Source organism: Melanerpes formicivorus, unplaced genomic scaffold, assembly GCF_026170545.1.
Source record: "Melanerpes formicivorus ecotype bairdi unplaced genomic scaffold, bMelFor1.0.p_v2 SCAF_21, whole genome shotgun sequence".
NCBI lineage: Eukaryota > Metazoa > Chordata > Aves > Piciformes > Picidae > Melanerpes > Melanerpes formicivorus.
This window is the reverse complement of record NW_027142373.1, coordinates 10,147,508-10,169,539: the sequence shown is the minus strand read 5'-3', so window position 1 is coordinate 10,169,539 and position 22,032 is coordinate 10,147,508. Positions and strand designations below refer to the sequence as shown.

Below are 22,032 nucleotides of genomic sequence, written 5' to 3'. Positions count from 1 at the left end.
GTGGTTTGGCTGCTGGAGCTGCATGGCTCTTAGTTTGCTGCCCAGGCTCCAGCAGGCGCTTCAAGGTTGTTTTGAATGGTGATAAAACCCAAAGCCCAGAGCACCATGCAGCAGCTTGGGTGCTTTTAATTTAAAATGAGAGGCTTAGCCAGGAGGGGGGGAAAAAAGATAAATGGGGGGGGGGGGGAACCAAAAAGTAACTAAAAAAGGCAGGTTTGGCCAGGGCCTGTTCCCACCCCAAAGAAGTGGCGATGCATTTGCATTGCCCCGGTGCAGTGTTGCAGACAGGAGGGGTGGGGACATGGCCAGGAGATGGGGCACCGGCAGTGAGAAGGTAATGGGGGACAGGCAGGGACAGGCACACACTTTCACATCCCCCCCAGCGTTAGTGTTGGTAGTCCAGAGAGGCAAAGAAATCCCCCCAGATCCCAGGAGCCCCTTCCCCAGCTTCACAGGAGCTTGGCTGCCCACAGGCAGGGGGTGGATGGGTGCTGGGAGGTGGTGAGGGGCACAGGGACCCCTGCAGACGTCTCCAGGTCCAGACCTGGCAAAAGTCCTGTGGTCCCACTGGCTGGGCTCCTTCATTTCAGGACCCTCTTACTCTGCCTCCCTCACTGGGTCTCCTTGGACTGCTTGGCTCGTTGCTTGCGGAGCTTAACGAAGGCCTGAGCCTCTTTGTCCCCCTTCCTGGACTCCAGCAGCCGCAGGATCTCATCTGCTGGACGGGAGGGGAGTGATGGGGGAGGTGCTCACCGCAGGCCCCTGCCCATGCTCAGCAGGGTTCAGCCCAGCTTGGCACCACATACCGGTGGGTTTGGGGTGGGTGAGAGGGAGGCGGGTCTGGGGCACCCGTGCTGTGGCAGCTTGGTCCTCCTTGGCATCGAGGCCAGGCAGGTGGCAGAGAGGGAAGAAAGCTTCACCCTCCAGGTCGTTGGCCCCCAGCGTGTCGTAGTCAAACACGGTCAGCAGTAGGCAGGCCCCCTCCTGCCGGCACTTCTCAGGGGGGATCAAGCTGCAGGGAGTGGGATGTGGAAGACCATCACCTGTCATCCCCTCCACCCCAAAGTTCAACCTTCCCTCCAGGGACCAAAGAGGCTTCCCCAGGCTGAGGTTCCTCACCGTGCTGACCCCAGCCGCTTCACAGCACAGAGCTCCAGCACAGCCTGACCCCAGCCTGTGAGCCCCAGGGGTTTGGGGTAGCCCTACCCCAGCTCCCACCCCGGGACCCCACGGCTGAGCCCCCAGTGGCGTTCAAGGACGAAATCCCAGTTCCCGGAGCAACGGCCCCGTAGTGGGGGCTTGGTTGAAGCATGGAGGGTCTGGGGGCACCGGAGGGGAGTGGGGAGGTGGTGGTCAGCCCCTACATACAAGTCGAAGGCTTCGTCAAAGAGGGGGTGTAGCTCGTTCCTCTTGCACTGGGTGGTCCTGGCCACCACCTCGGGGAACTCGTGCCGAGGCTCCAGGGTGAGCTGGACGAAAGGGTCACTCGAGCCTGGTGGGGGGACAGACATCAGTGCCCTGCCGCCCTTACACAGTGAGGGGGGCGGGGGGGTGTCAGGGCACGCTCATTGCCACCCCCTAACCCAGCCCAGCTCCTGGGAGGGCGCAGGAGCATCCCCAACCCAGCCCACACAGCCACCTGCCGCGAGTGGCTGCAAGAGGAGCGACCTCTGCTGGCGACATCCCCAAGTGACAGCCAGCCCTCCGCACCGTCCCTCGCCGTCTCGGCTTCCTGGCTATCATTTCCCCATCCTGCTTCCTGCTTATTTCCCCATTCCTGCTTTCCTGCTTATTTCCCTGGGACGTGGCTGGAAAAACAGCCGCCTGCACTGGCTGCCGCCTAGTGCTCAAAATGAAGGCAGCGGGAGGTGGGCACAGAGTCCTGCCTGCTGCATCCCATAGGATCACCTCCAACCAGTGCAACACTCCCCACTGCTTCCCCAGATCCACCTCCCTGGATGCAAAAGCAAATCAGGACAGTGTCCTCTTACTGCAGGCACTGCCAGCATCTCTCCTATTAAGGACCAAGGACAGGGCGTCCCGGGGTGGTGGAGCTCCCCAGCCCACCCATGGGGGGGCGGGGCGCTGAGGGGTGTTGTTGGGGGTCCCCAGCCCACCCACACCCACCGTTGGAGTCCAGTGGGATGAGGTTGGCAGCGTTGAGCACTTCCACGCGGAGCTTCTGCTCCGAGGGGCGGTACAGGGCCTTGATGGTCACCGCTCCGTACTTCTCCAAGCTGGTGTCCCGCTGAGCAGGGGGACAAGAATGAGGGTGCTGCCTGCTCATGGAGGGGGTACCCAGCGTCTGGTGGAGGCTGAGTGAGCATCTTTGGGGAGTAGAGGGACGATGGGCACCCTCTGGTTTGTAGCTGAACCCTCTCCTGCTCACCAGGAGCAAAACATACCAGCCCCAGGATTGGGAGGGTGGTGGGCAAATCCCAAGTTTCCACAGGCAGGCTGTGCCAAGCAGCCTCATGTTGGCAAGGGTGGGGTGTGGGAAGGGGCTGAGGGCACCACCCTGACTCCTACCTGCTGCTGGAGCCTGTTGCTGAAGTATTTCTGGATGAGTTGGCGGCTGGTGGAGGAGCAGAGGGCCAGGTGAGTCTCCAGTGACTGTGGGGAGGATAAGAGGTGATGGTTAAGCCCAAGCCCACCGATGAGTCCACAGCCCAGGGATGCCCTCCCTGGATAGCACCCAAATGAAACCCTTAGGGACCCTCCCTGATTTCCAGCACCCTTGTACCAGGAAGGTTGAGGTGTGGAGGGTCTCCAGCGGCAGGCCGCAGCCCTCGGCATGGAAGCACAGCTCCAGGCTCTGGGGAGAAGGTTGTTGTTAGCTGGCAACCAAGCACCCATCCCTTCTGGGGACCTCTTGTCCTCTCCAGTACCTTCAAGGCACAGTGCAGCTTCTTGGAGTGCTGGACCGAGGGGAGCTGCTGCTCTGTGGCTGCCGACAGCACGGCCAAGGTGTGATGCCAGAGGAGAGCGAGGAGGCTGTGGGTGCAAGGGAGGAAGGCTGTGAGTAGGGTCCAGGGGAGTGGGCTGAGGGCTGGGGCTGTAAAGCCCCAGAGGGAACCAGCAGGTCCCAGTGGGCCGAGCAGCCAGCCCCAAAGTGGGATGTCCACAAGCCCCATGGGGCTCTGGGGGGGACAATCCTGCTGGGGGATGCTGCTGCTGCTGCCCTCCACTGTGCATCCGTGAGGTCACCTTTTGAAGTTCTCCTGGACCAGATGCTCATTGAGATACTGCAGCTCTGACTCCAGGAACTTCATGAGTGGGCTGATGGACTGCAAGAAGAGCACAGGGGGTTGGGGAGAGTGGGGTGAGGTGTATCCAGCAGGACACGGCACAGGGAGAGGTGGAGTGCTGCCAGCCAGAGGTAGCAGGGCATGGGGGGTCTGGAGGGGCTGCTCCCCACAGTGACACGTGGGCACTGGCTCTGGTCCTGCTGTCAACATGGGCATCCAGTGAAGCAGCTGGGCTCATCACTGGCGTGTCCCATGCCCCAAGCACTGGGAATACAGAGGTGGGGAAGGGTGATGGGAGCCTCCCCTAAGCAGACGGCCAGGCTGATTCACAACTGCCCAAAACAGAAGGCCTAAGAGGATCCAGGCCAGGTACTTACATCCTCAGGTTCCTGGGTGTCACTGGAAGAGGAGAGTTCCTGGATGTGCCTGGCAATGCCTTTTTCCAGCTGTGGGAGAGAAATGCACAAAGGCACTTGGGCTTTGCCCTCTGCATGAGCCTCCCCAAGCCTGGGTGAACTTCATCTTCATCCCAGGAGCATTGTGGGCTCCAGGTCCCTTTGGGGGTCCCTTTGGGGTCCCTTTGAGTGACAGGTCTCCACTTTAGGCCAGGCAAGGGTCAAGAAGGGTCAGTAGCAGGTGGTCACCTTGGTGGCCAGGGCTTGCACCACATCCTGGATCTCGTGGTCCAGGCAGGAGACAGTGCTGTCGAGCTGGCAGTGCAGAGTGTGCTGGAACTGCTGCTGGGCAATGACATCCCCTGTGCGCTGCTCCAGCTGGGCCCAGTCCAGCTGTGATGGCAGCTTCAGGATCAGCAGCCGCAGCTGCTTGATGTTGTTCACCACGATGCAGAGCTGGGGGAGATTGGTTTGCTTCAGGGTGTCCCACACCCCCTGGTGCAGCCCCTGCCAGCTCCAGCTTCATCTTTATCCTCATTCCCACCCCCATCTCTGTCTTCATCCCCATCATCATCCTTGTCCCCATCCTCATTCTTATCCTCATCCCTATCTCCATCCTCCTCCAAACCCCCATCTCTATCCTCCTCCACATCCACATCTCCATCTCCTCATCCCCACCCTCATCCTCATCCTCATCCCCACCCTCATCCTCATCCCCACCCTCATCCCCATCCCCATCCCCATCCTGCTCCCCGTGCTTACACCATTTTCCTTTTCCAGGATTACAGCTATCAGAGACCAAGTGATCTGCATGCAGCCCAAACTTGGATGTCACCTGGGTGCTCAGCAGCTCATCTCCCACTCTGCCCCAAACCCATGGCCAAACCCTGCCCCTCCCCCCCTGCCATGCTCTGGACCCTGCCCTGACACCAACCCTGTTGGCCGCTTCAGCCTCCTTCTCCTCACTCAGTGACAGAGCCTCAGCCCTCTCCTTGATGAGCCTGCAGTACATCAGGGCAATCTTGCACATGTCCTGCAGGATAGAGAAGCAGCCAACCAGACTAAGATAGGCAATATGGGGGCCACTGTGGGACCAGGGGGCTCTGCTCCATCTGTGTGGGACATTGGCCCCACTCTATTGGGACCTATCTCCAAGAGCAGGAGAGGAAACTCATGGGCTGCATCTGCCAGCAAGGTCCCAGGGCACAAACCTCCACCAGCTTCACCATGATCATGAAGGCTTCTTCGGGGTCTGGCCAGTTGAGTTGCTGCCAGGTCTTCACAATCTGGGCATAGCAGGTGGAGAGGTCAACAGTGGATGTGCTGTGCTTGTTGTGCTCCCCAAAGGGTGTCAGCTGAGGGCAAAGGAAATGCAACTCAGCATGTGCAGGAAGAAGCCACCCCAGACAAGACAGCTGCTGCTTTGTCTCAGGGCTTTCTAGGCCATCCTCAGCACCACACACACCAGTGCCACCACCCAGTCACTGTGGAGAGTGGAGGAGATGAAGATGGATGGAGCAGCCTGAGGTCCCTGCATCAGGCTGTGCTCCATCACACTCCAGCCCAGTGTTGCTGGACCACACTGTAGCAAAGGAGATGCCCACAGCATGGCCTAGGTGCAGGCTCATCAGCTTGCTTGGGCTGCCAGAGAAGGCTGAGGGAGGGGGCATGGGGATGCAGCGTGGGGCCAAGTGGGATGAACTGGTCCCAGAGACCACATCCTTTGCAATGCACTTGGGAGTGGAACCAGCTTGCTTCTGGGCTGCAAGACACAGCTACATGGTGGTCTCAACGCTGCGAGTGAGGCACAGTGGCAAGGAGTGGAGGGAGCTGGAGTGTCCCCAAGGGAGGGATGTTCTCCTCCTGAGTTACCTGGTCCATCTGGACGGCTCTCTGTGCCCTCTCCAGTGCAATGGTGTAGGCCTTCTGCAGCCACTGGGGCACAGCTTCCTTGAACCACTGGTGGAAATTACTCAGAGCCAGAGGCTTATCCCTGGGGATGAAGGCACCAGCTTATCCAACTGCACAGCAATGCCATGGAGCCATCACCAGGCAGAGGGATGTAGCACCATGCTAAGGAGAAACCCTTCCCTGGCCTGGAAGTTGAGGTTTCCACCAGCCTTGGTCAGGAACAAGCCTGAAACCCTTCTGGTGATGCTGGCATTGACAGCAGGCACCAACAGCCTCCTCTGCCCTGTGTGTCATTAGTGATGAGGGTGAATGGGAAGGCTTTGGAGTTCCTCTCAGTGAAGTGCTCAGCACCTCCCCTCTCTCTGGGCTGGGTACCTGTTTGGGAGGAAGTTCTTCATCCGATAGAGCTCCTGCAGGTTCATGTAGAGCTGGAACAGGCTCTCGGCTGTGGGCTTGGACATGCTGCTGTCCACCTCGCGCAGCTGCTCCTGGACGTGCTCTGCCACCTGGCAGTGAGCAAGGGAAGAGTGGACAGCCCTTGGTGAGGGTCTGGATGGGAAGGCTTGGTTTGCTAGGGGCTTTCTGGAGCCATGGGGTGAGGCTTGGCTCAGGGGCCTCCTCTGCCTTTTGGGTGGCATTTCAGGAGGTTTGTTAGGTCGGGTGAGCAGGTGACGGTCACTCGATGGGCACTCAGGGAAAGATGAGGAAAATCTCCCTGGCTTGCTCCCTTTTCAGGCTTGCAACAACCAGTTGCCACCTGAAGGGTGGCCAAAAACCTCAGCCTGACTTTTGGCCGTAGATCCATGAGTGCAAAGTAGGCCAGGCTTGCTCACCAGGCTCTCCAGCTCCAAGTAGGCAATGAAGAAGACATTCAGCTTCAAGGTGCTGTAAGAGAGAAATGAGGAGTCAGGAGCCTGCCAGCCCCAGCCCCAGCAAACCCTGCAAGGTCATGGCTCTTGCCATAAGAGCAAGGACAGTACACCTCTAAGAAGCAGAGGTGGGACCACAGATGCTTCTCTGTAGAGCCTGAGAGCCAAAGGATGAGGCATCAAAGGGCTCTCTTGCTCTTGATCCCAAGGGAAAGTGGATGGGGGAGGATCAAGCTCTGAAACCTACTTGATGAAGAATTTATTCCAGATTTTCTGGCACTGCTGGAGATCTCCTATCACCTCCAGCAGGAGTCTGGACAAGGCTTTGCCATTCTCCTCCATGCTCTGCAAGAGAAGGAGCAGCTTCTTTTGGATGCTCAGTGATAGTGGGGTGCTCTGGGCTCTGTACTGATCCAAGTTATTGCTATGATTTGTTCTTGTGGAGCAGCACTGTAGCATTAGATGCACATTAGGTGCACCAAGAAGTCATCCCTAACATCCACTGTCACCCTGTGCCCGGGTGGCTGGGCTGGGGACCACCTCCTGTTGGCACCAAGGCCATAAACTTCAATGCAACCTCAGCAGCTGCAGGTACCATGGCTCGTGGTATTTGTTAGTGGGAAACATAAATGTCTTGACTGCATCAGAAAACTGAAGAAGCTCTGTCTCTCAGTCTTGTCTTTCCACCCCCTTGTGTCTCCCACCTTAAGCCCAGCAAATTGCTTCTTGTCACATCAGAGAGACAGAGATGGGAACTGACCTTCACCATGGGCTTGAGGTGCTGCTGCTTCATGTGAAACCACTCTGTCGTGCCTGACTGCAAGAGAGAAGTCCTGTGATGGTAAGGAGGCAGGAAGAGCAAAGCCATCTCTCTCACCCCTTCACTCTCCCTGTACCCTCAGCTGTGACCCAGCTCCCTGTGGTGGGAACCATAAGCTGGGGTCACTGGGTTGAAGAGGGGCAGATGTTTTCACCTCTTGTGGTGACCTGTGTGGCTTTGCTGAGGTGTGGGCATTGGGCAGGAGATGGATGGCAAGGGAGAGCTGCAGCTTCCCACCTCCCTGGGGCTGAGAAGGGGAAGCCTATGGTCCTGCTACCTTCAGTGCTGTGGAGACCATCTGGGTGAGGTCAGGGTTGGGTGTGCACAGCTCATGGAAAGCTTTCATTTTGCACATCTGGAGCAGGACCCTGCAAAGCAAGAACCTCAAGTGAAACCAGGCATTGGCTCCTCAGAAACAATCACCTCTGCCTCCGGAGATCCCACTCAAACAAACCTTCCCCTCCCAACCACAAACCCTTGGGGAGCCCAGAAGGAGCAACAGGGCAGGACAAGTGTCACAGCTGCCTAGGAGGGGGAAGAAAGGGCTCCTGTGGAGTTTTGCTCAAGTCCATCGTGGTGGCCAAGCCAACCCACCCCAGGAGCAGCTGGCACTGGCGATGCACTCACCGGAGCAGGGACTGGAGCCGCTCCAAGGACCTCGGGACAGAGAGGGGGAAAATGATCCTGTACCTCCGGATGAGGGACACCCCATAGGTCAGCAAGGACTGGAAGGACTCTGCCAGCTCTGCTTTCTGGGGAGAAGGAAGGAAAGATGCATTGCCCTCAGAGATGTCCAACAGAGATGGCAGCAGGACCGTGGCATGGTGGTGGTGGCAGCTGGGGGCTCCTGCTCCAGGGATGGAAAAAAAGCCCTGACAGCCTGGAGATGTTTTAGTCTAGAGGGAGACCTCACTGCTCTCTACAACTCCCTGAAAGGAGGTCAGAGTGAGGTGGGGATTGGTCTCTTCTCCCTGCTATCAGGTGATAGAAGGAGAGGAAATGGCCTAAAACTGTGCCAGGGGAGGGTCAGGCTGGAGGTGAGGAAAAATCTCTTTTCTGCAAGAGTGGTCAGGAACTGGAACAGGCTGCCCAGGGGGGTGGTGGAGTCCCTGGAGGTGATCAAGAAGTGTGTAGCCATGGCACCTGGGGACATGGCTCAGTGGCCATGGTGGTGTTGGGTTGATGAACTCTATGATCTTAGAGGGCTTTTCCAACCCAAACACTTCTACGGTCCTGATGCCTCTGGTAACTTCTTCCTGGAGGGGCTGAACTGAGCTTTGTGCCTAAACCTCGTTGCTGGCCATGAAAACCTCCAAGTGTCAGGAGGGTGCTGGGGGGGTCTCAGGAAAATGGACAGGGAAAAGCAGGAATTGGCTCAGTTACATTTTGCAGGGGGCTTGATTGACTTGATGGCAGTGATGGAGGAGGAGAATATTGGTGCAAAGGGTAAGGGCTTCTTCATGGGGAATGGGAACAAATCCCCAGGGCAAAGGGGCTCCCTGACCCATGGGTTGTCCAGGTCCCTGTGGCTGGTTCTCCCCAGAAATGCCTTCCAGCTGCTGCAGCAGCCCTGGATCACACCAGCTCCTGCCCTTCCTGGAAGACATGGAGGGAAACAGCTCTGGGAGCTGGGAGGAGAGGCTTGGGGTGGGGTGCTTGGGACACATTTCCCTGATGATGAGGGGTAAAGGATTCAAACTGGAAGAAGCTGGATTTAGATTAGACAGTGGAAGGAAGTTCTTCCCCACAAAGGTGCTGAGGCACTGGAACAGGCTGCCCAGAGAAGCTGTGGAGGCTCCAGCCTTGGAAGCGTTCAAAGATAGGTTGGAAGGGTCTTGAGCAACCTGGTCTAGTAGGACCCATGGCAGGGGGGTTTGGAGCTAGATGATCTTCAAGGTCCCTTCCAACCCAAACCATTCCAGAGTGCTGTGACACTTGCTCCCCACGGTGCTGCAGCCCTCACCTGCTCTGGCCTCAGGCGCTCCTGTGCCCACTGGTACTCGATGCTGGTGATCTGGTGCAGCAGGCAGTTGCTGTTGAACTCGAGGCTCTGGTAGAGTTTGCTGTATGCCAGCCACTGCCTGGGGAGGATGAGAGGCTGGGCTCAACCCTGGGGGCTGGGGCTACCCGGGGTTCAGCCTGGAGCTCCCCATCTGTGGCTCTATCTGGCACAGCAAGGGCAGGACCCAGGCCTCCTGGTGCTGCTTGGGGCATGGGGGCAATTCCATCCATGCTGAGCTCATGGGAGAGACTGGCTGCAGGCAAATGGCTCCAAGGAAGGTGCTGGGCCTCATGATCCCCAAAACTATGCCTCATGGTTCCCTGGGCATGGGGGTACTCACGCCATGACCTGGTGGAAGTCAGAGAGGTCCTTCTGCGTGGCATGGAGGTACAGCACGGTGCTGGCATGTCTGCTCAGCTCCCCATCCCAGGAGATGCTGCCAGCCTGGGAGAGTGCAAAAGGAGGGTGATGTGTCCTGGAGCAAGCTGGGCTGAGCCAGGAGAGGGACAGACACCTGGACAGGGCGTTTGCAGGACCACAAGAGGGGGGGATGCTTCATAAGGATGCCAGGCGTGGGCAGGCATCATCGTGGCCCTCCTCCTCATCACACTGCAGTGTGTCAGGTGTGATGGGCTGCAAAGGAAGCCCCCACCCAGCCCAGCTGCTGGAGAGTTGGTTCTGCCCCTCGGTACCTGGTGCTGAAGGATCTCATAGGACACCAGCTGCTGCAGGAGGTGGCGATGGACAGTGTAGCTTGGCTGCGTCCGGCTGCTGGTGGTGGCCCTCTGAAGGGACAAGGCAGAGAAGTTGTACCCATGACTGCCTGACCCTGCAGGGGTGCAGCCAGAGAGTGAGGGGACAGGAACCCAAAACACATGGGGCCAGAGAGTCCTGTCTGAAGCTGAGCCAAGGGGTGCAGGTGCACCAGTAGCAAGACCTCCATGCTGTCATGGGGATCAGGGGAGGGTTGAGCCGGTTTCCAGCACACTCAAAAGCTGGTGCTGGCATCTCTGGTCCTGGGACAGGGACCTGTGATGCCAAGATGGGCCCCCAGGGACAGGCAACTGCCCCATCCTGAGAAGGCTATGGAAAAGGACCTCCTCAACTCATCTCCTCTCACCTTCTTGTGAGTCATCAGGAACTGCAGGTGGCACTGTCCTCGGTTGGGGTAGGTCTCTGTCCGTGGCTCCAGCTGGTACCAGCGGTCATCCCAGCAGTGCAGGTCCTGCACGCACACAGACAAGGGTGAAGCCCTGGGCAGCCTTCCCGGGGAAGGATCCTGCTCAGGGATCAGGTCCCACGCGGGAAGATGCTGTGCTGGGGAGCTCTGGCATTGGATTAGAAGAATTATTTCTCATCCCTGAGTGGGTTGGTGGAGTTGCTGGGGCATCTGCCACCCAACTGAGGGAGCTGGCACCAGCTTGTGGCTCTGAGCTGAGACCCTGGGGGAGCTCCTGTTGCTGTGGGGCTGGGATCTTGCCCAGATCCTGAGGGGAGCTGCTGAGAGAAGGGGAAGCACCGTGGAGCTCACCTTCAGGCGCAGGACCACGTTGCCCAGGAAATCGTCCTGCCCTTTGTCTTTGCGAGCGTCTTTAAAGATCCTGAAAGACACCAGGGAAGGAGGGGGAGGGAAGGTTTCCCGCAGCCCCCAGCTGTGGCTGGAACGGACCTGCCACCCCCGCCCCTTCCGAAGGCAATCTTTAAACCCCAGCAGGCAGCTCAGCATTTCCCAAACCCTCTTTTCCTCAAGCAGCCACAGCAGCACCAACCGTTTGAGGCCGTGGAGATCTGTCAGCTCCCCCAGCTTGTGCCGCACCGACTCCACCACGTCCGAGTCCCTGTGAGGGTGGGCAGAGAAACCCACCACGGGGGAAAGGACCACCCTGAGGTGACTGCAGAACTGCTCACGGACTTGCAGTGACAGTGGAGAGAAGGGGAGGTGCTGGTGGGAGGGAGTGTGTTGGGTCTGAGGCCCCCCCAAAAGCCGTTGTCCAGCCCTGAGCTGCAGGATGCAGGCGTGTGGCTTCTAAACAAAATGAGGGCTCGGGACCAGCCCTGCCTGAGCTCTCTCTGCTCACACTGGGTGCATCCCGCTCTGGTCCAGCAGAAAGTGGTGGGGAAAGGGGTCCCCAGCTGCTTCCCGGGGCTTTTTAACAGGTGCAGGTTGAAGAACTACCCCAGGGAGCCTCGCAGGACCCAGGAGCCTGCACAGGGCTGTGGGCTGGGGTCGCTGGCTGGGGGATGCTGCTGCTCACCACATGTCCAGGTGGAAGCTGGCTGTCTCCATGTCTTCAAACTCCCTGTAAGGCACCAGTGGGATGCTGTTACTGGAGCAGCATCCTGAGGGATGAGCAGCATCCTGAGGGATGGGCAGCAAGCAGGCAGGACAGCTGGGAATCACAGTCAGCCAGCTCCTCCTTTGGGGAGACCCCAAACCAACCCACACAGCCTGGGCAAGTGGTGGGAGAGCCCCGAGGGAAGGATTTTTGCCACACTTCTGTTTTTCACCTCCCTGGACCTGCTGCATGGACCAGACCAGAAGCCTGGCAAGCCCCAGGGGGCATCACCTGGTCGGGTGAGTGGTAAACCTCCCCATCCATCCCTGAGAGCCCTGGGCACCCCCTCCAGCCCCCCCCCCCCCCAAAGAGCAGTTCCAAGGGGTGACAGATTACAGGATAAAGGTCTCGTCCCACACAGGGCTGAGGGTCTGGCTTATGACTTGTGTGCGATGGATCTGGTCTTCAGGGATGAGATCTTTGACCACAGCCTTCATCCTCCTCTTGTGGGCTGGTCCCTGGCTCTTGGTGTCGATGCCCAGCAGGCAGTAAGGGTCGCTGAACCCTGTGAGGTGGAGGGCTGCAAGTCCCTGCTGGCAGCAGCAGCTGTCCCTTCCCCCGTGGGCCACCCTCCTGTCCCCACTTACCACTGACATCTTTACCCAAAATCCCTTTGGCTTCCTTCACCGTGGCTTTCAGGCAGAAAATTGGGCTCTGGAAGAATGATTAATGTGTTGGGGGGCAAGGGGGGTGGGTTCAGCAGTCCTCTGAGGAAGGATGGGGGCTCAAGCAGGTTCACACCGCCAGCTGCTGCTCAGGCCAGCAAACACCTCACAGCCTGGGGCAGCCCAAAGTGTAACCAGGGGGGCTGGGAGATACCAGAGCCCCCCAGCACCACCCCAATGTGGGCACCCCACTGGGCTGCAGCATACTGGGGAGACACCATCCCCCTGCATACCTCGAGTTCCTTGACCTGTTGCATGATGACTCTGTGCTCCTCTGCATCCATGCCAAAAGCCTGTGTAGATACCAGAGCAAATAAATGCTGCTGACACATGAACATGGCTGGAGAGCAGCCAGGGGCTTCCCTCTGCTCCCTGGGAGCCAGCTGCATCTCAAGAGGAGAGGAGAGGAAGAGAGAGGCCAGCACAAGGGCTGGGGACCAGCTGAAAGCTCTCCAGGGAGAGCCTCCTTCCCACCATCCCAAGCCTAAGGGAAATAGTTCTCCCTGAGGCTGATAATTCCAGCCAGCCAGCAACTTCCCCTTGCCCTGCTGCTTCATCTTTTGAGGTGCTCATTCAACACCTCCCTCTGAGTGCCCCACACCAGCCCCTTTGGCTGGGAGGATGCACATGTCAGGGATTAGGTTTTGGGGACCCCATCAGTGAGGTGGGGACACACCTTCTGCACGTAGGCATAGAGCTCCTGGGAGTCAGCGACGTGGTGGTGCTCAGGCTTGCCCAGGCGGTGCAGGATGGTGTAGAGGACCTCCTCATAGAGCAGGGTCAGCTGCAGGGGGAGCAGGGACACCCCATGTGGGGTCAGGCCAGCAGTCATTTGCTCCATGCATCCCCCAGGGTCAACAGGTTGTTCCCTCCCCCAGCTTCCCAAGCTCCTCACTAGTCTCTGTCACATCCCTCCCAGCATCCAGCCCTGCCTGCCCACCACTGCCTGTCCCCTGGGGAGCATCTACAGGAGCTGAGCTGTGTCCCCAAGGCTTCTGTCCCCCTCCAGTGCCACCAAGGGAGGCTGTAGTGGGGCTTGTTCATACCTCTGTCTTGGTGAACCGGTGGGACAGATCCATCTAGAGAAAGGAGAGAAGCAGAGAGGTTTCCCATCAGGCCTCATGGTAGAAGTGGTTTCAGGAGGAAACCACAGCTGGGCAGGCAGCACAGGGTGGCACCACCAGCAACCCCTCAGGGTGGGGTGTCCCAAAGGATGCTGTGCCACTCCACAAATGCCCTGTGGCTCAGAGACCACTGCTTCCTGCATCACTGCATCACTGACCAGCAGGACAGCACAAGAGCATTGCCTCTAAGCCCCATTAATTGAGGAGGAAGCAGAGAAGATGCCAACAGCAATTTAGGGGCTTTAAAAATCAGCTGCCCACCAATAAAGCTGCTTGCTGGCCTGGGCAGGCCCAGCAGGACTAGCCAGGAGAGCAAACCAGCCCAGGGAGAGGGCAGGTGGCCAAAGTGCATCAAGGAGCTGCAGGTGGGGCAAGGCAGCTATGGGCAGGGAGACAGCACAAAGCTATTGGGACTGGTGATGAGGGCCCCTGCCAGAAAGCAAGACAAGCACTGCTGCAGCACTGCACTGCTCATTGCTGAGCTGGAGCTCCATTCCCCACTTGAAGGCTAACCAGCAACAGCCTTCACTTCCCAAAAGGCAATGAGATGGAAACGAGCCACAGCAGGGCTCTGGTGGTGCTCAGCTCTGGTGCTGGCTGGCAGGGGGGGTGTGTGTGTGTGTGTCCTGCTGCCTACATGACCCCTGTCATCCCCTGCCTCAAATGTCCCCTCCCACTCATCTCAGCTCCATGAGGGTCTAGCTTACATCAAATCATCTCTGGCAAAAAAAAAAACCCACCCTTTGCCCTGGCAGATGCCAGCTCTCAGCCTGTCCTCACCCTGAGGCTAAGGCTGAGCCTATCTTGCATCTACTTCTCTAGCCAGGGGCTGGATTTGGCCACCACCACAGCTGAGCAGCTCACTCCTGCTGTGGAGTGGGGCTGGGTGACAGTGAGTTTGCCACTACCATGAGCCAGGTGATACAGCTGGAAGGAGGGGAACCAAAGCCCCTGTGCCATCCACCACAGCTCCCAGTGCTGGAGCCTCTGGAATTGCAAGGGGGACAACACCAAAAACCAGAATGGAAAAGTCTGAGATTAATGTGGCCCTGTCTGTTCCAGGAGGTCTACACAGGTCACCCTTCCCAAGCAGGGCTGGCAGGGCTGGACAGACAGACAAGCCCCACCTTTGGGTCAGCCCAGGCCATGAAATGACCTCAGGAGCCCCCTGACAGCGAGAAAAACCCAAACACCCCCGAGCTGGAACATTAACATTTGCTTGTGGCAAATCTGAGGCTGGCATAATCCCCTGGCCATCTGGACTGAATTCAACTCTTCCACCCTCCTGCTCTCCCATCTGTGCACGGGACTGGCTAAGCTAAAGCTGGGCTGAGCCACCAGGATGTGTTTACTGCTGCTAATCCCCACGCCAAGAGCCCAGCCCAAATCCACGGGCGGCGCTTAAAGCCAGCTCCAGATACGACCACCAGCAGCCCCCCTCCAGCACCCTGGCAGCACCCTGGCAGCACCCTGGCAGCGCCCTGGCATCACTGCAGGAAGCCAGGCTGGCTGTGGAGATGGTGACAGGAGGGAGGACAAATCCCTGGATGAGAGGACAGCACCAGGACAGATCATCCCTGGAGTGCAGCACAGGGGATCCTGCCCACATGCAGAGCTGCAGGCTCCATCTCCACGGGGGCAGACACAGTGACACCATCTGTCCAGCCCCTGCAGAGGAAGTCAGACGGGTTGGGCTGGCCAAGAGCAGGGTTTGGGGGGGAACTGCTGGCAGAGCAGATCCCAGAGGTGCTGGGAGGCACTGGGCAGCTGTAGCCAAGCTAAATGGGGACCCTTAGTGCCAGCACAGAGCTGCAGCTGACCCCATACTCAGCCCTTGGTGCACATTTGGATGGATATGGTGCCCCCACATCCCCACCCCCACTCTTTGCTCACCCTTAGAAAGCATCCCAGCTGGGACAAGGACTTGGTGCCTTTCCTCTCATTCCCCTTCACAACCTCAGCACTAGCTCTGCCCCCTGGCTGCTCTGGGCACAGCTGCCCAACCCCATTTCTGGGGCCACTGCGCCCCAAACACGTTCCCCAGCCCCAAAAACGTTCCCCAGCCCCAAACACGTTCCCCAGCCCCACAGGGTCAAGGCCACCTACCTCAGGGCTCTCATCCCCAGGGGGGGTCCCCAGGGGGGTCTCATGAGCAGCATCCATGGCGGGGGGTGGCTGGCGTGGGGCAGGGCAGAGGCTGCCGCTCCCTGTGCCGCTGCCGCTCTGCCCTGGCTCGCATGCTCAGAGGAAACCGCAGCCCTTATCTGCCCCTGGCCGCCTCAGGGAGCGGAAGCACACACAGGGCCTCCTTCCAGAGCAGCATGGGGACACAGGCACCCTGCTTCTGCTTCCCACGACCCCTCCTGCATGGGCAGCCCCGTGGAGATGGGCGTCCGTGGCACAGGTAGGGTGAGGGCGAGGGAAAGGCGTCACATCCAGCCCCTGCTGGCGTGTGTGGGCAAGGGAGTGAGAGCAAAGGCACAGAACCACAGAATGGTGAGGTTGGAAGGGACCTTGGAGATCATCTACTGCAACCTCCCTGCCATGGGCAGGGGTGCCTCTCAACTAGACTTGGCTGCTCAAGGCTTTGTCCAACCTGGCCTTAAATAGCTCCAGGAAGGAAGCATCCACAACCTCCCTGGCCAGCCTGCTCCAGGGTCTCACCACCCTCACACTGAAGAACTTCTACCCAAGCTCCAGTCTAGCCCTACTCTCCCTCAGCTTCAAACCATTCCCCCTTGTCCTGTCTCTAGACACCCTGAGGAAAAAGTCCCTCTGCAGCCTTCCTGTGGGATCCCTTCAGGCATTGGAAAGCAGATCTAAGGTCCCCCCAGAGTCTTCTCCAGGCTAAACACCCCCAGCTCCCTCAGCCTATCCTCACAACAGAGGTGCTTCAGCCCTTGGATCATCTTTGTGACTTCCTCTGGACTCACTCCAACAGTTCCATGTCCTGATGAAAGCAAAACTCAGCACGGAAAGCAGGGGGGCGGGGAGGGGGGGGGGAGGCACCAGGGAGGATCTGAGCTCTGTGAGTGCAGACCGGGACCCTGCAGAAAGGCAAAGTTATCTGCAGCCCTGGGGGATGGAGGGATTTGAAATGCAGTGCCAAGGCTGCAGGGTGGGAAATCCTGGGTGTGCTGGACCAGGCTGGGCTGAGAGCTGCTGCAGTCAGTGCAGGGGCTGGGGACAGCCCTGGGAAAGGGCCTGTGGCACTCTTCCTCAACAGGCTGTCCAGGCACAGCTGGGTACTGAGTTAAAGAGGAGCAGGAAATGGAGTTTAGAAGTTGTGCTTTAGTGGCAGTGCTCATTCTTGCAAACACTTTATCTGATGGCAGCTCACAGGGCAGTCCCTGTCCCAGGCCAGCAGCACCCTCCCCTTGGAGATCCCTATCTGAATGCATGTGCTGGCGGTAAACTTGTGGGGGGAAGGTGAGGATGGGCAACAGGAAGGACCACAGGAGATGGAGTGCTCCTGGGTGTCTAACTGGAGCAGCTAAGAGCAGTAGGGGCTGTTGAGCTGCTCAAGCATTTGCTGCTCAGCAGCTGGACCCACAGCCCAGAGAAGGATGTCAGCCTGTGCTCAGGACTTGCAGGCCACTGCTGGGGCTGCTGAGGAGCTGCAGGCATTGGGAAGCAGGGTCCATGGTGCACTCTCTCCCCAGCCTTCCTGTTCCTGGCAGCCAGGCACTCCTGGGAGCTATAAACAAGACGCTGCAGTGCTGGGGGCAGAGAGGCTCCACCTCAGGCTCAGGGGCGCTCTGCAGCCTTGTCGGGGATTCCCACTTAATCCAAACAGGAAATGACAACCATGGAAAGGGCACTGGAAAGCCTTAACGACTGCACTGGAGCAGGCTGCTCAGGGCCCTGGTGGAGTCACCATCCCTAGAGGGGTTCAAAAGACCTAGGGACATGGCACTTGGGGACATGGCACCTGGGGACATGGCACTTGGGGACATGGTTTAGCCAGCACGGTGCTGTTGGGTTGATGATTGGACTTGATGATCTTAGAGATCTTTTTCCAACCTTAACGATTCCATGAAAAGATTGCTTTGGAGGTACCCTGCAGCACCTTGGCTCGAGTCAGGGTTGGCAAGAGCAGCAGGAGAATGCTAACAGCAGTGTCCCTGTGAGAAGAGAGGGAGGAGGCCCCTTTCACCCCTGCAATCATCTCCTCCTTTAATTAAGGCAGGCTGCAATGGCTTAGCTGCTTTAGCAGAGACACAACTTATCTTTGCCCTGAAAGCCTGTTAGAGCAGGGACTCCCTGAAGCTGAGGGACCAGGAGATGGGAAAAGGGTTGTTGGTGTTGGCAGCACATCAGTGTAGGGGGGAGGTCTGCTTTGTTCAGTTCAGCCAGCATGGGACTGGAGCCATGAGGGGCTGCACAGTGCACACACAGTGAGCTGCCAGAGGCAGGGGGTGTCTGTAGCCAGACCCCTGTACCCAGAGAAACAGTGAGACCCCAAAAAGCTGAAGTCCATCCCTCCTAACACAGTGATCACAGAATTGTTTAGGTTGGGAAGAACCTTTAAGGTCACCAAATCCAACTGTTAACCCAGCACTGCCAGGTCACCACTAATCCATGTCCCTCAGCATCATATCTCCATGGCTTTGAAACCCCTTCAGGGATGGGGACTCCACCACTGCCCTGGGCAGCCTGTTCCAGGGCTTGACAACCCTTCTGGGGAAGAAATTGCTCCTCATGTCCAACCTAAACCACCCTTGGCACAATTTGAGGTCAGCATTAAGTGTCATCCCCTGATGTCTGAAAAAAGCTTCTCCTTACCACTTCTGCTCTCTCCCAGATCAGGAGAGGCTCTTTTGTAGCTGTCCCCAGACACCACGGGGAACTGGCCTTCAGCATCACTTCCTCTGCTCTCCCCAGTCTGGAAGTGGAGCCAACTCATCACCTCGTGCCCAGGGAAGGTGCCCATCCCCTTTGCTGGCAGAGATGCTCAGAGGCATCTCATATAGCCCAGCCCCAGCCTTGGCTATAACCAGCTGAGCATGTGCTCCACCTTGGGCAGAGAGTTTAAAAGCATCTCCTTCCTTGCTGATGGAGGGGACCACGGTGGAGGGGCCGATTTCTGTCCTGCCTCCCTCTCCCCTGACACACACAAATGCTGCTTATTGATCTGGGACATCAGTGCTGTGCTCCACTGCCAAATGCCTGCAGTGGGAGGTGGGGAGGTAAAGTGCTCAATGGCATTTGAAAAATGATTGCTGTTGGCTTTGCTTTTAGCTCTGATTGCAAAAGCAAAGTCTGGCCTGGCACAGTGCAACCACAGGCAGGACCCAGACACAGCATCCCCGAGCTCCTTACACCTTCTGCTGCTTCTTGCCAACAGAAAAGTAGCAGGTGTCAAAGAAATGTCTCTGCCTCACCCAGCACAGAGAGAACAACTGGTAAGAGAGCCACCTCCCCTTCCCTGAAGAAATAAAACCCCCTGCAAGCAGAAATCTTGCTAAGCACCAGGCTGTCACTGCCCAGTCAGGGGCTGGTGGCTGGGCTTTTGAGGATTCTGGAGAGGAAAAGTTCAGCTTCGGTGTGGAGCTTCAGTGTCTCTTCTAAATCTTGTCCCTGAAGGTTCCCCAGCTGGGCACTGCATTGCTTGGGGCTGGTTTGTAATAGTCCAGCTGGACACCCTCAGACACAGCCCAGCAGGGTGGGCAGCACTCGTCCATCCCCCATCAGAGACCAGCATGGTCCTAATGGAAGGTCTCTGCAGGACTCACAAGGGTTTGAGCCTCTGTGGGTGCCAAGAGAACACCACTGAGTGACTGTTTTGATAACAGCAAGCAGCCTTTTTCCCCCTGGGTTTTACCAGCAGCCACCTACTTCCCAAAATGCCAGTGACAAAAATCCCTGAGCTGACACCTCTCATGGCATCTAAACCTCAGATCAATCTCCATCTAGTAACAAAGCCCTGAAAGCAGCTCCAGGGTCAGCAGTCCCCTAAAACTCCACACCCCAAATCTGCAGAGAACCAGCCAGGACCTCCCAGACATCCCCAGCCAGGACCCTGCAAAACAGCTCAGACATCCCCAGCCAGGAGCAGCAAAAGGCCTTTGTTTTCCAAAGGGAGTGGGTCAGCATTCCCCCAACCAGCCCCCCCACTCCCCACAACATCTCTCTGCCCCCCCTGGCGTAGTCAGGGGCTCACACCATGTGTAAGTACAACCATGGAGTGAACCCTTCCATTGCTTTTAAGCACCACTCATCCAGAAAGAAAGCTTTGCTCCTACAGGGCTCTACTCCTGGAGGGGGCTTACAGTCTGCCCCCAGTATAAGTCAAGTCCACAGCTCCTGGGGTATGGACAGTGCTGAGAGAAGAGGTCTGCAAAGAAGGAGCATTATCACCCTCTTTAAAGGGTGTCAGCTTCCCTCTGAAGAAAGCCTCTTGTGAGAGGACCCTCCACAAGCATTAACAGCAGCTGCTCTCCTTACCTCCCGCTGACGATCCCGGAGCTGCAGCCTGCCCTCGCCCTTAGCTCAATCTCTTGGCTGGAAATGGGCAAATAGTCAAGAAATTGATTTCAACATGTCCCTCCCTCACTTCTCCTTTTAACCAGGGCAGCCAATGACTCTGCAGAACCCGGCTGTGCCTGCTGGAGTTTGGCAAGGCCACCGCAGACACAGCGCAGAGGGGAGGAAGGTGGTTTCAAAATGAGAATGGGGCCATGCCCAGCAGGGGCACCCCCGCAGGCACCTCCAGCCTGTGTGCTCTGGGACCACTGGTCTCATGCTCTGGAGGGCTGTCAGTCAGCCCCCTCCTTCTCTAGCCTGGGGCCTTCTAGTTATTCCTGCCCTGACCCTCACATCTTCCCTCCCCCAGGCTCTCCCCGGGGCTTTGGGGGCACCTCATGAAAAAAATGAAGGTGTCTGGGAAGGAAGAGGTGGGGGAGACACACACAGAGCACACACACAGAGCACACACACCCCCCACCTCAGCTGGATCGTCTCAGAAGAAGGTCAAGGCAGGCTCCATCCTCTTGGGAAGAGCTAAGGGGACCTCCAGCCACCCATGCAGGGCAGGGTGGTTGTGCAAGATGGTTTCCCCCAGGAGCACGAGCTTGGACCTGCAGGCACCATGGAGGGAACACGTGAGGATGACTCTGGCATGAGGAGTCAGCACCCTGCTCACCCAGGAGGGCTTCACCAGCCAGCCCCAGCCCCTCCAGAGGAAAGACTGCTGAGATGCCCAGCTCTGCTTGGAGCTGCTCCAACTCCCCAGGGAGATGGTTGGGTTCCAAAAGGGAAAGCAGAGCTTGTCCTGCCCACCCTGAGCCCACTTCCCTCCCATGCCCCCCAGAGCTCAGGGCTGACCTCCCTGGGCACCATCTCGGCTGAAACACTGCATCTGGCTTCCTGCACAGCAACACAGGGCTGGGGGGGAGCACAACCCCCCCAGGAGCAGCCCTCCTTGTCCTTTTGGAGGTCACAGACTGCCCCTATTGACCTGGATGCCATTTGTTTGGCTTGGGGCACCCTGTGACAGCCTTAAACCATTTAGAACACCACTGCCGTGTGCCATGTGTGGGCAGAAAACACTTCACCCCCTCCCTCCCTCTCCCAGTGAGATGAATTGGGTGTTGGCCACTGGATTTATTGTCCTCTCACTGTGGGGCCAGGGCAGTGGCTGCTGCTCTCACTGCAGGGACAGGGAAGGGGGGGACACCAATGTCAAGATCATTCCATCTGCTGCTTTGGGGCACTGAGTTCAAAGCAGCAAGACCTGCAGCACATGCATCAGCAGAGGAGGAAGCAGGGGAGATGCTTGGGAGGGTGGCAGAACCTGGCCCCCCCAGGTACCAGGCACGCCCCATGGCACATATTAAGCGTTTTTGTGCCTAGCCTGGAGTGAACACACCAAATTATTGACCAATTTCAGCATCAAAACGGTCCCTCCCAGGCTTTTCCACCGCCACTGCTCCCCACGTGTGTGTCAGAGCCCCCTGAGGAGCCCAGCAAGCCCCACAGGGCTGCACGTTTGGATGTCAGGAGGAGGCTGCAGGGCTGAAGCACCCAAATAAACCTGCCACGGCAGGGAACAGTCCTGCAGCTGAGCCCTGCCATGGGGAGAATGCCTCTGCCCCAGCTAGAGCCCAGCCCCTTGCCGAGCAAAGTACGCGGGGGAGGAGGAGGAGGAGGGACGGAACTTGAGCAAGAGGAAGGAAAGGTTTAGAAAGAGATGGGATTTGCTGAGCCGAGCTTGCACACGGAATCCAAGCTGGTACCTTTTGCTCCAGTAGCCAGAGACCTTAGGAAACGTGTAGGCAGTGTCAGGCAGGCGTCTGGGAGGACCCAGCAGCGACGGATCCTGGTCGGTTTGCACTCCGAGGCCGGAGAGCCGGCAGCTCCTGCCGGCAGGTACAAGTCCCTGCTCGCCGCTACGTGAGGCTCTTCACATGCTGCCGTGGCTTCCCTCGCAGCACAGTGACGGCCTTTGAGCCAGGAGGGTGCTGAAATACAGGTTTGCAGTCCAGTCCCATGGTGGCAGCTCTCCCGGGGTGACTCACGCAGGAGAGCAGAGCACGGCCGCAAAGCAAACCCTGCCTGAGACAAAGATCTGCCCCCTGCACGTCCCAGCATCCCACACCAGCCCCCAACACACACACACACACATTTGACACTTGGCTTTGTGTGTGCAGCTTTCAACCTG

General features: G+C 58.1%; 1 protein-coding gene across 3 annotated transcripts; it reads right to left on the bottom strand.

Annotated features, from left to right (window-relative positions):
- Window positions 1-108: 108 nt before the first annotated feature.
- Window positions 109-21,794, bottom strand: UNC13D (unc-13 homolog D). 3 transcript variants are annotated; one of them, XM_068151719.1, is made up of 32 exons: window positions 21,608-21,794; window positions 13,293-13,325; window positions 12,923-13,030; window positions 12,480-12,539; window positions 12,169-12,235; window positions 11,918-12,086; window positions 11,501-11,545; window positions 11,015-11,083; window positions 10,777-10,846; window positions 10,366-10,470; window positions 9,938-10,030; window positions 9,586-9,689; window positions 9,207-9,324; window positions 7,871-7,995; window positions 7,521-7,611; window positions 7,184-7,240; window positions 6,671-6,768; window positions 6,388-6,439; window positions 5,930-6,060; window positions 5,516-5,636; window positions 4,855-4,998; window positions 4,578-4,676; window positions 3,893-4,099; window positions 3,626-3,694; window positions 3,208-3,287; window positions 2,889-2,994; window positions 2,744-2,815; window positions 2,530-2,613; window positions 2,128-2,248; window positions 1,369-1,492; window positions 807-1,012; window positions 109-715 (listed from the first exon to the last, which is right to left on the bottom strand). In XM_068151719.1, exons 2-32 carry the CDS (start codon window positions 13,323-13,325, stop codon window positions 612-614), a joined length of 3,132 nt encoding a protein of 1,043 aa, XP_068007820.1. In that variant the 5' UTR covers window positions 21,608-21,794; the 3' UTR covers window positions 109-611. The 3 variants fall into 3 exon arrangements, with proteins under 3 accessions (XP_068007820.1, XP_068007822.1, XP_068007821.1); XM_068151721.1 differs by lacking the exon at window positions 21,608-21,794 and adding an exon at window positions 15,477-15,574; XM_068151720.1 differs by lacking the exons at window positions 109-715; window positions 21,608-21,794 and adding an exon at window positions 15,477-15,576 and having other exon boundaries at window positions 924-1,012; window positions 1,369-1,469.
- Between the last annotated feature and the right edge of the window lie 238 nt (window positions 21,795-22,032).

Bases quoted from the DNA above. Each gene is read 5' to 3' on its own strand.
- UNC13D (XM_068151721.1), bottom strand. From the start codon at position 15,533: ATGGATGCTGCTCATGAGACCCCCCTGGGGACCCCCCCTGGGGATGAG. The intron at 13,326-15,476 runs GTAGGTGGCCTT...TCCTTTCTCTAG, and splicing joins CTGGGGATGAGAGCCCTGAG to ATGGATCTGTCCCACCGGTT. The intron at 716-806 runs GTATGTGGTGCC...CCCGTCCAGCAG, and splicing joins CACCCACCCCAAACCCACCG to ATGAGATCCTGCGGCTGCTG.